The sequence below is a fragment of the Lissotriton helveticus genome, chromosome 10 (assembly GCF_964261635.1).
Source record: "Lissotriton helveticus chromosome 10, aLisHel1.1, whole genome shotgun sequence".
Lineage (NCBI taxonomy): Eukaryota > Metazoa > Chordata > Amphibia > Caudata > Salamandridae > Lissotriton > Lissotriton helveticus.
Window position 1 is genome coordinate 1,179,684,639 of NC_136071.1, and position 21,634 is coordinate 1,179,706,272.

Sequence of the window (21,634 nt, forward strand, 5' to 3'; positions counted from 1 at the left end):
CCCGACATCGAGGCACCAAGATCCTCCCAGGTGGTAGAGTGGCCACTTGGCGGATCCCGGAGGAGGGGAGTTTCGATGGCCCTCCAGCCGTCCCCGGACGCCTGGTATCGATCGCCCTCCAGCCTCCGTGGGCGCTGGCTCCACCCCCCTGCTGGGTGTCTGGACACCTTCATCCCGGCCCCTCTGACCCCCAGGCGCGAGGGTCCGGACATCAAAGGCCTCCAGTCCTATATCTGGGCCAGCCCTGGATTAGGACGCCAGTTGTATCTTGGAGTCGAAGCCCTGCTGACCTCGTCGCGGCTGACCCTGATCCGAACTCTTGCACCTGGAACCTTCGAGGCCCTGCTGACGCTGTCGCGGCCTGACCGAGCTGAACTATCTTAGAGGCCCTGCTGACGCTGTCGCGGCCTGACCAAGCTGAACCACCTTTGAGGCCCTGCTGACGCTGTCGCGGCCTGACCGAGCTGAACCACCTTCGAGGCCCTGCTGACGCTGTCGTGGCCTGACCGAACTGAACTATCTTCGAGGCCCTGCTGACGCTGTCGCAGCCTGACCAAGCTGAACCACCTTCGAGGCCCTGCTGACGCTGTCGCGGCCTGACCGAGCTGAACCACCTTCGAGGCCCTGCTGACGCTGTCGCGGCCTGACCGAGCTGAACCACCTTCGAGGCCCTGCTGACGCTGTCACGGCCTGACCGAGCTGAACCACCTTCGAGGCCCTGCTGACGCTGTCGCGGCCTGACCAACGCTGAACTATCGTCGAGGCCTTGCTGACGCTGTCGCGGCCCGACCCCTTGAACTATCCACGCACCAGTTGGTACCAAGACTGTCCCGCTACCCCTTTTGCCCTGAGACCAAGACTTTAAGGATCCCTCGATCCCTGTGTTATACCACTACGAGAACGTGCTTTCATTCCTTATATAAAGATTCTTGAGAATATACCTTCGTGTGGTGTCCGTCTGTGGTAGTGTGATTGCTCAGCTGTTACGATTGTAGGAGAAGAGCCTCGCCAAGGAGGCCTCTCTACAGCGCTCGGCCTATTCCATAAAGAGAGGTGGGTCTCGGGGTGGACAGTCAGACATCTTCTGTCTCCCCTGGGATCGCCTTTCTAACAAGCAGAAGTGTATTTATTGTTACAGCCCCCCACACTGCCCCCCCGCCACACGCTGCCCACCACATTTCCCTGACATCACAACTGCTAAATGCTGTTTCTGAGACGTAGGGCGTGAGCTCATTGAACTGGGGACCTAATTATGAGAACATTTGTAGCTGGCCTTTTGGTTAGTTGAAGAGACTTCGGGCCTTATTTCCAGTTTGGCACACAGGATACTTTGTCACAAATGTGGCGGATATCCTATTCATCGTATTACAAGTGCCACATGCTATAATGCACTTGTACATGGTGGTTAGGACAACTATCACACTTGTAACGGGGTTTCCCGCCTGCCAGACTCTAGCAAGGCCTGAAGTCTCCAGCACAAACCAGAATGAAGTCTCCAGTTCAATGCGCTCACACTGTCATAGTGGCTGTCTCCTTGGTAGCACCACTCAATCAAGAGAAAGCTTACTGTAAATTGGTAACGTGGGCTAGTCATCTCAATCTGAAAGCCAGCACAGCAACAGCCGCCTTTTTAGAAACGATAGTTTCTCTCTCTGGATAAAACTCCTGAAGTCACAAAGGTTTCCTTGATGTTTCTTTATTTGTAGAAAGAGCTCAAAGAACCAGTCCCAGCCACCACCCTCAAGCTGCTCCGCCTGTCTCTCAATTCAAAACATCACAGTCTACAGGGACCAGAGGAGGCTGGTGACAACATCAGGTGCTATGACCCAATGCAATTCCATTTAAGCAAATACCAGACTTCCATATCACTAAAACCCTTGGTTCATTCTGGTTAATAATCCCTCATTAAGTCGTCCTCTTCTCAAGGTCACAGATGCAACAGTGACCATATTACTGGATGAACAGACCACTACCCCTGCAGGATAGCTAAGCCCCTGTGCACAAGGATCGGAATTCAGAGTTGCATGACAATTATTGCACAACATAGGGCCCGATTCTGATGCAGGTTGGAAAGCTTCCCGACTGAATCGGAATGGAAATGGTTTCCAACCCACTCGGATCGGGAGAGTCCGACTGACAGAGTACGATGCATCCAGATACGATTTGGTTGGTCTCCCATTGATTTCAATGGGAGCATATGTTCCTAACCGCATCATAATTGGGCCATGGGTCGGGAAGACAGTTTCCCGATCCGATTTGGAAGGAGCAAATGCCATTAGGAGGCCTTCCTAACCGCATCGAAACCAGGCCCTAGGTGGGAATGCTTTCCTTACCGCATCAGAATCAGGCCCATATTGTTGTTTCATGACTTATTTCAGGTCAAATATACAGAAATTTAGCTTGGGGAAAAGACTGGAAAAAATGAAAAACAAGAGGAATTTTGTACTTTAAATGCCAGTGCTGTGCGTCATGACACATTTTCAAGTGAAAATAAAGGAACAGGAGGTATTTACAGCAGCTGACCCTCGCCCATAGTAATAGCATTTACGGGGTGTGGTAGATACCTCACCCCATTATATCCAACTGTAAATAGAACCAAAAGCGAGAGCTAAGCCAGACCAGCATATTCTGAGTGCTTCACAATTTAGTGTGGTAACACCACACTTATTAACTGTGGTGGTGTGGTAGTGCCCTACCGTTCACAGTTCTGAAGGTTAAACTTAAGTATTGAATGCACTATTGGATTTTGTTCACCCAATTAGAGCGCCTTTGTCTCATTTCAACCTTTTTCTTAGGTACATTTCACCAGACTTCCCCTGGCAAAATGTGTATGGTGAAAATTTAAGCTGTGTTGTCATTTCCGCAAAAATCTGAATCCTATGCAGGCGGTAACTCCCAATCTGGATTTGAGGGTCCTCACGATGTTGATATAAATAGTGTCAAAGGCCTTGATTCAGAGTAGTGGGGAGTATGGAGTGGTATTTCTTGAACCATATAAGTATCATTAACCTAGGGTGGGATATTTACTGGATCCAATAAATAACTCCAGCATGTTCCAGGGGTGAATAATGCATAACATGTGGAATGGTTCTTTATTGCACTGAATTCCACATGCTTTGCCTTTTTTCGGTCCATTTTATCCCCTATAAAGGCTGCTGTGTTTTTCCTGCAAAAAGAACAACTGATAAACAGAATGCTGAACAATGTGACACATTCACCCCAGTAAAGAGATCTGGGTCTAAATCCATACCCATGCCATTCCAGAATAGACCCATCCTTAAGCAATCAGAAACAACTAGAGAGTACCATAATCAATAAAAAACATAAACTCACTAGGATAGATGTTGAGAAGACCTTTCACCAGCCAACATCAGTGCCCCATGTGTGGTTTTAAACTGTGTTAATAAGCATAATGAATATATAGAAAGAAGGAAGAATGAGTATACCAAAAGGAAAAAATGGGCCCCTCAGGCACCCACACTAGGTAGGTAGCCGTTTGTCTTCATCGGGTTCCCATTATTTCGTATGTGAAAAGGTACGAAAAACAGAAGTGCAGATTAAAAAGAGTGTAGATCACTCCCTCAACCAACAATTTTAATAGAGGGGTGACTCGAACTCAAATTAAAACCAATGTGCTTTTACACCTAGTTCTGTGCTGCGCCAGAACTAGGTGTAAACGCGGGGAGTCGTCAGCAAGCTAACGCTGACGTGAAGAATTCCCCCACCACGGACTCATGGGGTCTTTCTGTAGGATCGATGCAGTCCTAAAGAGAATGCTCGTCTTTTACTAAAATCTAAGAAAAGACTGGAATACTAACAGAATTCCATAATCCTCACAGAACAGAGGTAACACACCTGAAGTTTTTTCCAGCACAACGAACAAAAGTTGGTAAAAACGTATTTTCTTGAACATCCATCCAACGTGAGTAGGCACTTTAGGGGGTGTACTGCCATGCTGTGTGAGTTACTTTTATCACTGGTCCTGAGGAATGCTGGGTCGAATAAGACCATCTAGCTGAAACATGTCGACCGTTTTTTAGGACAGGGGGTTCAAATTTACTTAACTCTTCACTGTCCGCACAAGCACATTGGTTTTAATTTGAGTTCGAGTCACCCCTCTATTAAAATTGTTGGTTGAGGGAGTGATCTACACTCTTTTTAATCTGCACTTCTGTTTTTCGTACCTTTTCACATACGAAATAATGGGAACCCGATGAAGACAAACGGCTACCTACCTAGTGTGGGTGCCTGAGGGGCCCATTTTTTCCTTTTGGTATACTCATTCTTCCTTTTTTCTATATATTCATTATGCTTAATAACACAGTTTAAAACCACGCATGGGGCACTGATGTTGGCTGGTGAAAGGTCTTCTCAACATCTATCCTAGTGAGTTTATGTTTTTTATTGATTATGGTACTCTCTAGTTGTTTCTGATTGTTTATCCCAAGGGGTGGGAGAGTATTTCACTTTGCCCTTACTCTCTCGTTGTTTATACACCATCCTTAAGCAAATCAATCTTGACCCTGTTCCCCATGGGAACAGTCCAGCCCAAACTGCCAGGCCAGGTCCTCCCTGGAATGGTAACAAGCATCCTGGGACCGGTTTCGGGATATCACCCCTCATCAGGCAGGCTAGCTTTGGTCCAGTGGCATGGAGAGCAGGGGATCCACATCTGAGCATACCCATCCCACTCGGGGTGACAAATGCAAAAACAACAATTGATGGACCGAATGCAGAACAATGTCATGCATTCACCCCAGTACAGAGACCTGGGCCTAAATCCATTGTGTTTTTGCTCCCCATGCCGTTCCAGGCTACTAGACTCCAGTGGGATGGTGAGCACCAGACCAACATCTGGGCATACCCGTCCCACTCAGATCTGTGACTGGGGGGGAGTGTCTGAAAGGTTTCAGCGCTCTGTCCATCATCTCCTTGTGTTTGCTTTGTTTGCCCTAAGTTGGAGGGTATGCCCAGATGTAGGTCCCTTGCTCACTTTGCCACTGGATTCACGTTAGCCTGGCTGGTGCGGGGTGTTACCCCGAACCCATTCCAAGGATCCTTGTTTACGGTCCAGGGAAGACCTGCCTGGGCAGATAGGGCTGTACTGTTTCCTTGAGGAACAAGGTCAAGACTGATTTGCATATGGCTGGGTCTGAACTGGGATGGCAGAGTAAACCAAAGAATTATGGATTCATCCCAGATCTGTGACTGGGGGTGAGTGTCTGAAACTTTTCAGCACTCCGTCCATCATCTCCTTGTATTTACTTTGCTTGCCCTAAGTTGGCATGGTATGCCCAGACGTGGGTCCCCTGCTCACTTTGCCACTGGATTTACGCTAGCCTGGCTGATCAGGATTGTTACCTTGAAACCAGTCCCAGGATCCTTGTTTCTGGCCCAGGGAAGACCTGGCTTGGAAGTTCGGGCTGGACTGTTTCCATGAGTTACAGGGTCAATTCTGGTTTGCATATGGCTGGGTCTGAACTGGGATGGCAAAGTGAGCTAAAGAACGATGATGGATTCAACCCAGATCTGTGACTGGGGTGGGTGTCTGAAAAGTTTCAGCGCTCCGTCCATCATCTCCTTGTGTTTGCTTTGTTTTTCCTGGCATAACCTGTTTGTGATCCCTGCACAAGCGCCTGTTTGTGAAGGGATCAGAGTTTACCCCACAGCACGGAATCAGTTCCCAGGAGTTACTGCCAGGGCTGGACTGGCCGTAGCGGGCACCGGGCATTTTCCCGGTGGGCCACCAGGGTGGGGGCTGTTTTGGGCCCCGGGGGGCCGTTTTTGGAGCATAGCTGCAATATCGGTCCCTGTAAAAAAATCGTCCGAAACTGGCCCTGGCAAACAGCTCGGCAGCACCCCCAACCCCTTCGGGGGGGGGGGGGGGAGGGGTGTTGGCCGAGCACTTTCCAGGGCCGGTTTTGGTTTCAGGGCTGGACTGACCATAGCGGGCACCGGGCGTTTCCCCGGTAGGCCGCTAGGGTGGGGCACGGTTTTAGGTCCCTGGGGGGCCGGTTTTGTTTCCGGGAGTCGGCAATATCGGCCCACTGTAACAAAATCGGCCCTCGCAACCTGCTCGGCTGCACTCCCCCTCCTCAACCCAGGGGGGCCAGCTGAGCAGTTTACCTGGGCCGGTTTCTGTTCCCAGTCTGGCCCTGTTTGGTTCTCAGTCCGGCCCTGGTTACCGCAAGCAGGCCTGACGACGAGCAGGCTAGACTGGCTTGCAGGATCCTTTCTGCCTCAAGGCGCTGTTTGTCTGGAGCAGGTACCCCTCTGTCTGTATCTATCTGTGTGTATGTGTCCCCGTCTGTCTCTGTCTCTATCTCTTTGTGACTCTGTCTATCCATGACCTCTTCAGGCTGCCCACAGGCAGGTGTTCAGGCAGATTCTGTCTCTGTACTGAATTAATCAGACTCACTCATGTGGGATGAATGTGCAGTGAGGTGTAAACCTGGCCCTGCTCTGTCTACACCTCGCTGTATCTGTACCTCGCTGTGTCTGTTTATCTGTCTACCTCTCCATCTGTCCCGGCGTGCACTCTCTCTCTCTCTCTTCATAATTCTCAGAGTATCTGGTCTCTCTCGGTCTTCCTCTCTCTCTGTTCAGGCCTATACTGGCTCTCTCTACCCATCTCTGAATATCTCTCGGTTTTCCCCTGTATCTCAATCTGGCAGTCTCTATCCGTGCCTGTCTGTATTCCCTCTCTGTCTGTCTAGCCTGACCTTGTTCTGTCTATCTGTCTGTCTGCCTATATCTCTCCACCTCTGTCTTTGGCTAAATATCCATTTATCTGTCTGCCTGTGAATTTGCTCGCGTTTTCATATCCTGTCCCTCTGTCTGTGTCCACCTCTTCTGCCCCTCTGTCTGTGTCCACCTCTTCTGCCCGTCTGTCTCTCTGTCTGGCTCTCCCTGTGGCTGTCCGTCTCTCTGTCTTGCTCTCCCTGTGACTGTCTGTCTCTCTGTCTGTGTCCACCTCTTCTGCCCGTCTGTCTCTCTGTCTGGCTCTCCCTGTGCCTGTCCGTCTCTCTGTCTTGCTCTCCCTGTGACTGTCTGTCTCTCTGTCTGTGTCCACCTCTTCTGCCCGTCTGTCTCTCTGTCTTGCTCTCCCTGTGCCTGTCTGTCTCTCTGGCCTTGTCTGTGACTGCTTCTGTCGCCGTCTCTCTGTAGGTTTCTCGGTGTACGTCTGTCTGTCCAGTGTCCACCCTTCCATGTCTCATGTACTGAGGGCGAGGGGCGAGAAGGTCTGCTCCGGTTCCGCTGGGGGTCCCTGCCTGCTGTGCCCGCTGGGGGTCCCTGCCTGCTGTGCTCGCTCCCGCTGGGGGTCCCTGCCTGCTGTGCTCGCTCCCGCTGGGGGTCCCTGCCTGCTGCGCTCGCTCCCGCCAGGGCCCGGAGGGGTTAAGCCGGTGCCTGGCGCTCTCCCCGCAGGAGGGAGAGGGGACTGAGCGCGGTCACTCACTCTCCCTCCCTCCAGAGCCCACCAGGGAAGGGTCTGGACAGCAGCACCGACAGACAGCCTGTGCCAGCCGAGCCCCTGCCAGCGCCCCCCGGGCCCCCACACCCCGCGCCCGGACCCAGGATGGTGGCCCCCAGCCCCGTGGCCACCGGATTTTACCTCCAGCTCTTCCTGTGCCCGGTGCTGGCACAGAGCCCCTTCATGGAGGGCTTCTTCCCGCTGCCAGGAGGTAAGGAAGGGGCAGGGAGGGACATGGGGGGTGAGGTATGGGGCATCAGGGCAATGGAGGGAGGGGGGCACCCCCATCCTTGGAATGAAGACATGTGGGGGTAGTGGGAGGGGGGCACCCCCATCCTAGGAATGAGGACATGTGGGGGCAGTGGGAGGGGGGCACCCCATCCTAGGAATGAAGACATGTGGGGGCAGTGGGAGGGGGCACCCCCATTCTACTGGGTATGGAACAAGGAGCAGAGGAACCAATGTAGGGGGGGAGGGGGGTATGCGTTAAGGAATGAGGGGCAAAGAGAGCACCCGAAGGGGGGGGGCACTTCTATCCTAGGAGGCGAGGACTGAGAAGGCAATGAGAGGGGGAGCCCACCCCCATTCTTGGGGGTGAGGACTGAGAGTGGGGGCACTGGGACGGGTTGGGGATCCCTCTCCTATGCAGTGAGGAATGGGGGGGGTCGAGGGATGAGAGCACCCCCAATCTAAGCGGCAAGGAATGAGGTAGGAATGCATGGGTGATGCCACCCCTTTCCTTGGAGGTAAGGAATGAGGAGAGGTGGGTAGAGAAGGGGAAAGGACACCCCCTGTATAGAAGAGAAGGAATAAGGGGGCGAGGGAGAAGTGAAAGGGGCGGGGGAGCCCCATTTCTGAAAGTAAGGAATTAGGGGATGGGGTAATGGAAAGGGGGAGGGGGGTAATGGCGGGGTGAAGTCACCCCCTCCCATCCAAGCAGGTAAGGAATGGTGGTGCGATGGCAGTGGAGAGGGTGAGGACACCCCCATCCAAGCGGGAAAGAGTAGAGTGTGGTATGGTGTGGCAGTGGGAGGAGTGAGGGCACCCCACACCAATCATGCAAGGAATGAGGGTGTAATATGGGGGTGGAAAAGGTGAGGGCATGCACCCCCCACCCCCGCCTAGAAGGTAATGAAGGAGGGGGACAAGGAAAGGGTGAGGGCACCCCCTTCCTGGGAGGTAACAAGCAGACGAGACAATAGAAGGGGCGAGGGCACCCCGTCTTTGGGTGTATCATGGATAGGAAGGGGTGAGGGCATCCCCAGCCTAAACGGTGATGAGTGTGGGGGCAAAGGAAGGGGCGAGGGCACCCCCTCCCTGGGAGGTAGGCTAGCGGGAAGCGAGGGGGCAGTGGAAGGGGCGAGGGCCCCTCATCCTATCAGTCAAGACATAAGGGGGCGAGGATACACTGCAAGGGGTGAGGGCGTGCCAGTCCTGGGGCGTGGGGTGTGAGGGATGGAGGGAAGGGTGAGAGTGTCTGGCCCCCGCCCGCTTCGCCCCAGCGGGGTTCACCCATTCTGGGAGCAGGGACGAGGCGGGGGGCAGCAGTGGGGGGACCGCGAGGACGAGCCTCACAAACCTGGGTTGGGGGGTTATAAAAACGAATACAACGATCTCTGTGTTTTCCAAGGAAGTCGAGGTTCACACGTCCTCCGCCCCTGTTTGTCTTTATTACTTGATGACCCGACCCCAGGGTTACTGGGTTGTCCCTTATTCTTATAGTTAAATGGTTTTATATATCAGCAGGTGTATGCATGCAACTCATTCAGTGTCACAGCAGGTGGATGTGTGTGGTCGTATGATGCCACAGCAGGTGTATGCATGCAACTCATTCAGTGTCACAGCAGGTGGATGTGTGTGGTCGTATGATGCCACAGCGGTGTATGCATGCAACTCATTCAGTGTCACAGCAGGTGTATGTGTGTGGTCGTTCGTATGATGCCACAGCAGGTGTATGCATGCAACTCATTCAGTGTCACAGCAGGTGGATGTGTGTGGTCGTATGATGCCACAGTGGTGTATGCATGCAACTCATTCAGTGTCACAGCAGGTGGATGTGTGTGGTGGTATGATGCCACAGCAGGTGTATGCATGCAACTCATTCAGTGTCACAGCAGGTGGATGTGTGTGGTCGTTCGTATGATGCCACAGCGGTGTATGCATGCAACTCATTCAGTGTCACAGCAGGTGGATGTGTGTGGTCGTTCGTATGATGCCACAGCGGTGTATGCATGCAACTCATTCAGTGTCACAGCAGGTGGATGTGTGTGGTCGTATGATGCCACAGCGGTGTATGCATGCAACTCATTCAGTGTCACAGCAGGTGTATGTGTGTGGTCGTTCGTATGATGCCACAGCAGGTATATGCATGCAACTCATTCAGTGTCACAGCAGGTGGATGTGTGTGGTCGTTCGTATGATGCCACAGCGGTGTATGCATGCAACTCATTCAGTGTCACAGCAGGTGGATGTGTGTGGTGGTATGATACCACAGTGGTGTATGCATGCAACTCATTGAGTGTCACAGCAGATGGATGTGTGTGGTGGTATGATGCCACAGCGGTGTATGCATGCAACTCATTCAGTGTCACAGCAGGTGGATGTGTGTGGTCGTATGATGCCACAGCAGGTGTATGCATGCAACTCATTCAGTGTCACAGCAGGTGGATGTGTGTGGTCGTTCGTATGATGCCACAGCAGGTGTATGCATGCAACTCATTGAGTGTCACAGCAGGTGGATGTGTGTGGTCGTATGATGCCACAGCGGTGTATGCATGCAACTCATTGAGTGTCACAGCAGGTGGATGTGTGTGGTCGTATGATGCCACAGCGGTGTATGCATGCAACTCATTGAGTGTCACAGCAGGTGGATGTGTGTGGTCGTATGATGCCACAGCGGTGTATGCATGCAACTCATTCAGTGTCACAGCAGGTGGATGTGTGTGGTGGTATGATGCCACAGCGGTGTATGCATGCAACTCATTCAGTGTCACAGCAGGTGGATGTGTGTGGTCGTATGATGCCACAGCAGGTGTATGCATGCAACTCATTCAGTGTCACAGCAGGTGTATGTGTGTGGTCGTTCGTATGATGCCACAGCAGGTGTATGCATGCAACTCATTGAGTGTCACAGCAGGTGGATGTGTGTGGTGGTATGATGCCACAGCGGTGTATGCATGCAACTCATTCAGTGTCACAGCAGGTGGATGTGTGTGGTGGTATGATGCCACAGCGGTGTATGCATGCAACTCATTCAGTGTCACAGCAGGTGGATGTGTGTGGTCGTATGATGCCACAGCAGGTGTATGCATGCAACTCATTCAGTGTCACAGCAGGTGTATGTGTGTGGTCGTTCGTATGATGCCACAGCAGGTGTATGCATGCAACTCATTGAGTGTCACAGCAGGTGGATGTGTGTGGTGGTATGATGCCACAGTGGTGTATGCATGCAACTCATTCAGTGTCACAGCAGGTGGATGTGTGTGGTCGTATGATGCCACAGCGGTGTATGCATGCAACTCATTCAGTGTCACAGCAGGTGGATGTGTGTGGTCGTATGATGCCACAGCAGGTGTATGCATGCAACTCATTCAGTGTCACAGCAGGTGGATGTGTGTGGTCGTATGATGCCACAGCGGTGTATGCATGCAACTCATTCAGTGTCACAGCAGGTGGATGTGTGTGGTCGTATGATGCCACAGCAGGTGTATGCATGCAACTCATTCAGTGTCACAGCAGGTGGAGGTGTGTGGTCGTATGATGCCACAGCAGGTGTATGCATGCAACTCATTCAGTGTCACAGCAGGTGGATGTGTGTGGTCGTATGATGCCACAGCGGTGTATGCATGCAACTCATTCAGTGTCACAGCAGGTGGATGTGTGTGGTGGTATGATGCCACAGCAGGTGTATGCATGCAACTCATTCAGTGTCACAGCAGGTGTATGTGTGTGGTCGTTCGTATGATGCCACAGCAGGTATATGCATGCAACTCATTCAGTGTCACAGCAGGTGGATGTGTGTGGTCGTTCGTATGATGCCACAGCGGTGTATGCATGCAACTCATTCAGTGTCACAGCAGGTGGATGTGTGTGGTCGTATGATGCCACAGCAGGTGTATGCATGCAACTCATTCAGTGTCACAGCAGGTGTATGTGTGTGGTCGTTCGTATGATGCCACAGCAGGTGTATGCATGCAACTCATTCAGTGTCACAGCAGGTGAATGTGTGTGGTCGTTCGTATGATGCCACAGCGGTGTATGCATGCAACTCATTCAGTGTCACAGCAGGTGGATGTGTGTGGTCGTATGATGCCACAGCAGGTGTATGCATGCAACTCATTGAGTGTCACAGCAGGTGGATGTGTGTGGTCGTATGATGCCACAGCGGTGTATGCATGCAACTCATTCAGTGTCAAAGCAGGTGGATGTGTGTGGTCGTTCGTATGATGCCACAGCGGTGTATGCATGCAACTCATTCAGTGTCACAGCAGGTGGATGTGTGTGGTCGTATGATGCCACAGCGGTGTATGCATGCAACTCATTCAGTGTCACAGCAGGTGGATGTGTGTGGTTGTATGATGCCACAGCGGTGTATGCATGCAACTCATTCAGTGTCACAGCAGGTGGATGTGTGTGGTCGTATGATGCCACAGCGGTGTATGCATGCAACTCATTCAGTGTCACAGCAGGTGGATGTGTGTGGTCGTTCGTATGATGCCACAGCAGGTGTATGCATGCAACTCATTGAGTGTCACAGCAGGTGGATGTGTGTGGTTGTATGATGCCACAGCGGTGTATGCATGCAACTCATTGAGTGTCACAGCAGGTGGATGTGTGTGGTTGTATGATGCCACAGCGGTGTATGCATGCAACTCATTCAGTGTCACAGCAGGTGGATGTGTGTGGTCGTATGATGCCACAGCGGTGTATGCATGCAACTCATTCAGTGTCACAGCAGGTGGATGTGTGTGGTCGTTCGTATGATGCCACAGTGGTGTATGCATGCAACTCATTCAGTGTCACAGCAGGTGGATGTGTGTGGTTGTATGATGCCACAGCAGGTGTATGCATGGCACTCGTAAAGTATCACAGCAGGTGGATGTGTGTGGTTGTATGATGCCACAGTGGTGTATGCATGCAACTCATTCAGTGTCACAGCAGGTGTATGTGTGTGGTCGTTCGTATGATGCCACAGTGGTGTATGCATGCAACTCATTCAGTGTCACAGCAGGTGGATGTGTGTGGTCGTATGATGCCACAGCAGGTGTATGCATGCAACTCATTCAGTGTCACAGCAGGTGGATGTGTGTGGTCGTTCGTATGATGCCACAGTGGTGTATGCATGCAACACATTGAGTGTCACAGCAGGTGGATGTGTTTGGTCGTATGATGCCACAGCGGTGTATGCATGCAACTCATTCAGTGTCACAGCAGGTGGATGTGTGTGGTCGTATGATGCCACAGCAGGTGTATGCATGCAACTCATTCAGTGTCACAGTAGGTGGATGTGTGTGGTCGTATGATGCCACAGCAGGTGTATGCATGCAACTCATTCAGTGTCACAGCAGGTGGATGTGTGTGGTCGTATGATGCCACAGCAGGTGTATGCATGCAACTCATTCAGTGTCACAGCAGGTGGATGTGTGTGGTCGTATGATGCCACAGCGGTGTATGCATGCAACTCATTCAGTGTCACAGCAGGTGTATGTGTGTGGTCGTTCGTATGATGCCACAGCAGGTGTATGCATGCAACTCATTCAGTGTCACAGCAGGTGGATGTGTGTGGTCGTATGATGCCACAGCAGGTGTATGCATGCAACTCATTCAGTGTCACAGCAGGTGGATGTGTGTGGTCGTTCGTATGATGCCACAGCAGGTGTATGCATGCAACTCATTGAGTGTCACAGCAGGTGGATGTGTGTGGTCGTATGATGCCACAGCGGTGTATGCATGCAACTCATTCAGTGTCACAGCAGGTGGATGTGTGTGGTCGTATGATGCCACAGCGGTGTATGCATGCAACTCATTCAGTGTCACAGCAGGTGGATGTGTGTGGTGGTATGATACCACAGTGGTGTATGCATGCAACTCATTCAGTGTCACAGCAGGTGGATGTGTGTGGTCGTATGATGCCACAGCGGTGTATGCATGCAACTCATTCAGTGTCACAGCAGGTGGATGTGTGTGGTGGTATGATACCACAGTGGTGTATGCATGCAACTCATTCAGTGTCACAGCAGGTGGATGTGTGTGGTCGTATGATGCCACAGCGGTGTATGCATGCAACTCATTCAGTGTCACAGCAGGTGGATGTGTGTGATCGTATGATGCCACAGCGGTGTATGCATGCAACTCATTCAGTGTCACAGCAGGTGGATGTGTGTGGTCGTATGATGCCACAGCGGTGTATGCATGCAACTCATTCAGTGTCACAGCAGGTGTATGTGTGTGGTCGTTCGTATGATGCCACAGCGGTGTATGCATGCAACTCATTCAGTGTCACAGCAGGTGGATGTGTGTGGTCGGTCGTATGATGCCACAGCAGGTGTATGCATGCAACTCAATCAGTGTCACAGCAGGTGGATGTGTGTGGTCGTATGATGCCACAGCAGGTGTATGCATGCAACTCATTCAGTGTCACAGCAGGTGGATGTGTGTGGTCGTTCGTATGATGCCACAGCAGGTGTATGCATGCAACTCATTCAGTGTCACAGCAGGTGGATGTGTGTGGTCGTATGATGCCACAGCAGACGTGTATGTGCGGCTCATATATTACCACAGATGTATACATGAACTCATACAGAGACACAGCAGATGTATGCATGTCACAGCACATGGATGTGGGGACCCTGTGACACAGGAGCTCTGCACGCCTCTTTCATGTGCACCCCCGGGTTTCCTCTCGCGGTCCCGCAGCAGCGGACAGCGCCACAGCACTGCCCGCCTTTGAAGGCTTCTGCTAAGGCTTCAGGGTGCTGGCTTCAACCGGATGGAGGGGCCCCGGCTGCACCTGCTGGCCTCTGCCCTGTGGTTTCTGTATTTAGGGGGTCCCGTCCTCGAGTACAAACGTCACTCCCACGGCGCCGTTGTATTTTTAATGCTCCCGCAAATAATATCGGATGTTGCCTGTCTGCTCCAGTGACGAGGAGGGCCCCTAGTGCCCCCACCCGTCTATTTTGAGCAACACGACTTAATACCAGTAAAAGTAAAGGGAGGGGGGGTCTAAAATATGACTAGGGGGTTGTTCTTCAATGTCCATGACCTATTAATATGCCCCTCTACAGCAGGGCGCCCCCCCACCACGCTACATTCTGAATGCCCCCCCCCCCCGCTGTACAGTCTCTCTGTAGTGTTATACCCCTATCCAGCAGAGCACACTCTGTACATCACCTCTGTGTAGGGTATATACCCCTATCCCGCAAAGCACATATTGTACCTCTGTGTAGGGTATATACTCCCACACTGCAAAGCACACACTGTACATTGCCTCTGTGTAGGTTATATACTCCCACACTGCAAAGCACACACTGTACATTGCCTCTGTGTAGGTTATATACTCCCACACTGCAAAGCACACACTGTACATTGCCTCTGTGTAGGTTATATACTTCCACACTGCAAAGCACACACTGTACATTGCCTCTGTGTAGGTTATATACTCCCACACTGCAAAGCACACACTGTACATTGCCTCTGTGTAGGTTATATACTCCCACACTGCAAAGCACACGCTGTACATTGCCTCTGTGTAGGTTATATACTCCCACAATGCAAAGCACACACTGTACATTGCCTCTGTGTAGGTTATATACCCCTATCCTGCAGAACACCCGCTGTACATCGCCTCTGTGTAGGGTATATACCCCTATACTGCAGAGCACAAGCTGTACATCGCCTCTGTGTAGGGTATATACCCCTATACTGCAGAACACACACTGTAGATTGCCTCTGTGTAGGGTATATACCCCTATCCTGCAGAGCACCCGCTGTACATCGCCTCTGTGTAGGGTATATACCCCTATCCTGCAGAGCACACGCTGTACATCGCCTCTGTGTAGGGTATATACCCCTATACTACAGAGCACCCGCTGTACATCGCCTCTGTGTAGGGTATATACCCCTATACTGCAGAGCACACGCTGTACATCGACTCTGTGTAGGGTATATACCCCTATCCTGCAGAGCACCCGCTGTACATCGCCTCTGTGTAGGGTATATACCCCTATACTGCAGAGCACCCGCTGTACATCGCCTCTGTGTAGGGTATATACCCCTATACTGCAGAGCACACGCTGTAGATCGCCTCTGTGTAGGGTATATACCCCTATACTGCAGAGCACACGCTGTACATTGACTCTGTGTAGGGTATATACCCCTATCCTGCAGAGCACACGCTGTACATCGCCTCTGTGTAGGGTATATACCCCTATACTGCAGAGCACCCGCTGTACATCGCCTCTGTGTAGGGTATATACCCCTATACTGCAGAGCACACGCTGTAGATTGCCTCTGTGTAGGGTATATACCCCTATCCTGCAGAGCACACGCTGTACATCGCCTCTGTGTAGGGTATATACCCCTATACTGCAGAGAACACGCTGTACATCGCCTCTGTGTAGGGTATATACCCCTATACTGCAGAGCACACTCTGTACATCGCCTCTGTGTAGGGTACATACCCCTATACTGCAGAGCACACGCTGTACATCGCCTCTGTGTAGGGTATATACCCCTATACTGCAGAGCACACACTGTTCATCGCCTCTGTGTAGGGTATATACCCCTATACTGCAGAGCACACGCTGTACATCGCCTCTGTGTAGGGTATACACCCCTATACTGCAGAGCACACGCTGTACATCGCCTCTGTGTAGGGTATATACCCCTATACTGCAGAGCACACGCTGTAGATCGCCTCTGTGTAGGGTATATACCCCTATACTGCACAGCACCCGCTGTACATCGCCTCTGTGTAGGGTATATACCCCTATCCTGCAGAGCACCCGCTGTACATCGCCTCTGTGTAGGGTATATACCCCTATCCTGCAGAGCACACGCTGTACATCGCCTCTGTGTAGGGTATATACCCCTATACTGCAGAGCACCCGCTGTACATCGCCTCTGTGTAGGGTATATACCCCTATACTGCAGAGCACCCGCAGTACATCGCCTCTGTGTAGGGTATATACCCCTATACTGCAGAGCACACGCTGTACATCGCCTCTGTGTAGGGTATATACCCCTATCCTGCAGAGCACACGCTGTACATCGCCTCTGTGTAGGGTATATACCCCTATCCTGCAGAGCACACGCTGTACATCGCCTCTGTGTAGGGTATATACCCCTATCCTGCAGAGCACACGCTGTACATCGCCTCTGTGTAGGGTATATACCCCTATCCTGCAGAGCACACGCTGTACATCGCCTCTGTGTAGGGTATATACCCCTATACTGCAGAGCACACGCTGTACATCGCCTCTGTGTAGGGTATATACCCCTATCCTGCAGAGCACACGCTGTACATCGCCTCTGTGTAGGGTATATACCCCTATACTGCAGAGCACACGCTGTACATCGCCTCTGTGTAGGGTATATACCCCTATCCTGCAGAGCACACGCTGTACATCGCCTCTGTGTAGGGTATATAACCCTATCCTGCAGAGCACACGCTGTACATCGCCTCTGTGTAGGGCATATACCCCTATCCTGCAGAGCACACGCTGTACATCGCCTCTGTGTAGGGCATATACCCCTATCCTGCAGAGCACACGCTGTACATCGCCTCTGTGTAGGGCATATACCCCTATCCTGCAGAGCACACGCTGTACATCGCCTCTGTGTAGGGCATATACCCCTATCCTGCAGAGCACACGCTGTACATCGCCTCTGTGTAGGGCATATACCCCTATACTGCAGAGCACCCGCTGTACATCGCCTCTGTGTAGGGCATATACCCCTATCCTGCAGAGCACCCGCTGTACATCGCCTCTGTGTAGGGCATATACCCCTATACTGCAGAGCACCCGCTGTACATCGCCTCTGTGTAGGGCATATACCCCTATACTGCAGAGCACCCGCTGTACATCGCCTCTGTGTAGGGTATATACCCCTATACTGCAGAGCACCCGCTGTACATCGCCTCTGTGTAGGGTATATACCCCTATACTGCAGAGCACCCGCTGTACATCGCCTCTGTGTAGGGCATATACCCCTATACTGCAGAGCACCCGCTGTACATCGCCTCTGTGTAGGGTATATACCCCTATACTGCAGAGCACACGCTGTACATCGCCTCTGTGTAGGGTATATACCCCTATACTGCAGAGCACACGCTGTACATCGCCTCTGTGTAGGGTATATACCCCTATACTGCAGAGCACACGCTGTACATCGCCTCTGTGTAGGGTATATACCCCTATCCTGCAGAGCACCCGCTGTACATCGCCTCTGTGTAGGGTATATACCCCTATCCTGCAGAGCACCCGCTGTACATCGCCTCTGTGTAGGGTATATACCCCTATCCTGCAGAGCACCCGCTGTGCATCGCCTCTGTGTAGGGTATATACCCCTATACTGCAGAGCACACGCTGTGCATCGCCTCTGTGTAGGGTATATACCCCTTTCCTGCAGAGCACACGCTGTACATCGCCTCTGTGTAGGGTATATACCCCTATACTGCAGAGCACCCGCTGTACATCGCCTCTGTGTAGGGTATATACCCCTATACTGCAGAGCACACGCTGTACATCGCCTCTGTGTAGGGTATATACCCCTATACTGCAGAGCACACGCTGTACATCGCCTCTGTGTAGGGTATATACCCCTTTACTGCAGAGCACACGCTGTACATCGCCTCCGTGTAGGTTATATACTTCTTTACCACAGACCACACGCTGTACCAGGGGTCTCCAACCTTTTCTGTATTAAGAGCTACTTATCTTCAATGAAAAGCCTCCAGGGCTACTAATATTATTAGAGATGTAATGATTGCCACAGCAGACAAGATTAGATTAGTGACCAGCATATGCAAAGTGATTCCTTCAGTACATCAGACACAGATGCCAGCAGTAATGTAAAAATGCTTTCCCAATGTGTAATGCCTCTATATGGGTAGTACATAGCAGCCACAGCTGCAATTCCCCTAGAACCAAGGTAATAATGTTAGTAATAAGTCTCCCCAACACCCTTTGCTTTCATTGCTCAAATATCAGCATTAAATATATTTTGGAAATCCAGCCATTTTTCTCCAAACATCAGTTTCTGAGATCTGAAAATACACACACTTAAGTCTCTAATACCTGCTTATCCTTTTTGGCATAGATACATTCATTCAACAAAGCACAAGCTTCTAATTGAGTTGACTAGGCTGCACCCAGGAGAACTGTGTACAGGTAGGTGGAGAGCTACTAGTAGCTCACAAGCTACTCGTTTGAGAAGCTTGCACTACACAATGCCTCTTTGTAGGTCTGTAAATAACCAAAGACGACTTTTGACCGTCAGTTGGGTGCCCGGGTGAACAAGGCTGCACACACCTGGGCATGCCATAGACAAGCACTGCTCATAACAGTGAACACAGGGAAGTATGCAAACTTGTGCAAAGTCATCCCTATTGTTTTTCCTGTTTGACATTTGGTACTCCCTGGACACCTTCCAGACTGCTGTGAAGGCATTGGGAAAGCTTTAAGGCTCATGGAGCCAAAGAGAAACACGTGTCAAACAACAAAATCACACGCTCAGACCTTGAGCAAGAACATCTGCTTCTTTGAAGGTATGGTGTCAGAATATTGTGAACAAAAAAACTGTGTGCTCAATATCACTCACAAAAAGATAATAATAGAAACTCTCACCCAGTGGAACAAAGTAATTGGAAATGATGTTTAGGGCATAGTTTTTAAGTCAGAATAATATTTTTCTATACAATATTCTAATGTACAACTGTTAATCAGTAAACAATTTAATCCGAATAAAAACAACGCGTTCTATCCATACATTGGCTTTGGAATATCCTTTGCCAACATACGTAGAGAATGTCATCATCTATTTGACATCTATAGTTTCTGATTTCCCCAAGTGTGTCTCACTCCCCCCAGGGCAACGAATACCTTCGAAATTCATAAACTGCACCTGTCTATAGTTCATAGGCAGATCCAGCCCAGATGTTGACTGTAGACCCTATCTTTTTTTAATGAAAATAAAACCAATCTAGCCCCAACCACTACTCTTTATTCAAGCCAAAGTGACGTGTTGCCTGCCACATCGCACTCAGATCTAAATCAATCAATCCACTGCAAACACCAAGACCAAAGGACAATAAAATCAGAATAGGAGGCAGATCGTTCTCTTCCCTGTCCCCCAATCAGGGGCATATGCTTCTACCAGCGATACATGCATATATTAGTTAACACTGGTAAACACCCCTTACAACGCACCCGTCACCCCGCATGTCGTTACAACGCGTTCGTTACAACGACCCCGTTGTAACAACGCATACCATTACCCCGCAAGTCGTTACAACGACTTGCAGAGGGGGGAGAAGGTGTTTAAAATCCTACACCTTTCCTACTGTCCGCACAGACTGGAGTTGGAATAGTAAATTATACTATTTCAACATCCAGGCCCCCCCTCCCCCGCAAGTCGGTGTTGCCAGGTAATGGTATGCGTTGTTACAACACGGTGGTTGTAACAACATGCCGGGTGAGGGAAAGCGGAAAAAAGAGGCATATTCGTTAACATTTCATTAAGGTAAACAACTGAAACCTTGACGTCATCTTCAACCCTCTGTTTTTTTGGAGGAAAGTGATTCTAATGGAGCAGTTTGCCAAGCTAATGCTAGGAAACCTGATGGCGTATCAGTGAGCTACATGAAACCCACACATTTAAAATGTAAATGTGTTAGATTCATGGAAAGACTCATAGGCAGCAAATAACATTAATGTGTTGATGAATGGCAGCATTATGGCTTTCAGCCTTATGGCTTTCAGCCAGCCTGGCATATGTCTGCAAGAGCTTCCATCTCAATGTCTTAAATCTGTACCGACAATACTGAATCATAACAGGAATTCAAGCTTCCACTCTTTTAAGTCTTAAGACAAGCAGCCGACGAGCCCGGAAACATTCCGACAATGCTTCTTGGGGACATGTAACTTTGATGTAGGTAGTTAAACTGCAGTAACTTAAGTGTAGAATATCAAGAGACCTACTTGGTGTATCTCTTAGCCGCTACCCATCGTTTGTCAGATGTCTTGGATTAGAGGCACTGCGCCCACTTGGTCATCATATGGCCTTGCCAGCTGCTTCTGCAAGGTGCTATATAGTACCATGATTGCTGTACGCCAACGCCTGTGTGTCAACAACCGGCATTGTAGGATTACTTTTGCCGACGGCTCAGCATGACCCAGATGGTGGCAATCACATGTGTCAATGCTCCAATCAATCAATCAGGATTTATAAAGTACAGCTAATCACCTAATAGGGTATCCAGGCTCTTGCAGGTCCCTGAGGCTTATTCGAACAAGCAAGGTCTTGAGGACTATTTGGAATTCCGCAAGTGAGGTGAGGGTCTGGCGGCGTACAGGGAGACTGTTCCAGGTCTTTGCTGCAATATGAGAGAAGGCGCGTCCTCCACTTCTGCTTCGGTAGATGTGGGGAGTATAGGCAAGTGAAAGGGAGGCGGAGAGCAGTCTTCTCGAAGGTTGGAAGTTCAGGTGATGGTTAATGTAGAAGGGCCCTTGGTTGTGTAGAGCCTTGTGTGTGTGCGGGTCAGCAGTTGAATTGGTTGTAAGGGGAGCCAGTGGAGTTGCCCGAGGTGGGGTGTGATGTGGGTTTATAGGGGAAGGCCGTGGATGAGTCTGGCTGGGGCGTTCTGTATGTTCTGAAGTTTCTGTAGGAGATGTACGGCAATTCCTACGTAGAGGGCATTGCCCTAGTCTGATCGGCTGGTGATGAGGGCTGGTGTCACGGTGCGTCTCGTGTGTAGTAGTAGCCACTTGAAGATCTTACGACTTGAAGATCTTACGTAGCATACGCAGAATGAAGAAGCAGGCGGAGGAGATGGCGTTGATCTATGATTTCATGGTGAGCTTGTTGTCAATGATGATTTGGAGGTTTCTGGCGTGGGTTGGGGGAGTGGGTACAGTTCCTAAGTCTGATGGCCACCGAGAGTCG

At 50.8% G+C, this 21,634-nt stretch overlaps 1 protein-coding gene across 1 annotated transcript in view; it reads left to right on the forward strand.

Annotated features, from left to right (window-relative positions):
• The window catches only part of COLQ (collagen like tail subunit of asymmetric acetylcholinesterase), a 452,986-nt gene that overhangs the window by 26,532 nt on the left and 404,820 nt on the right, over positions 1-21,634 (forward strand). The window contains 2 exon segments of the mRNA XM_078662856.1: positions 7,472-7,503; positions 7,505-7,682. Of these exon segments, the coding sequence (XP_078518982.1) occupies positions 7,472-7,503; positions 7,505-7,682 (210 nt within the window).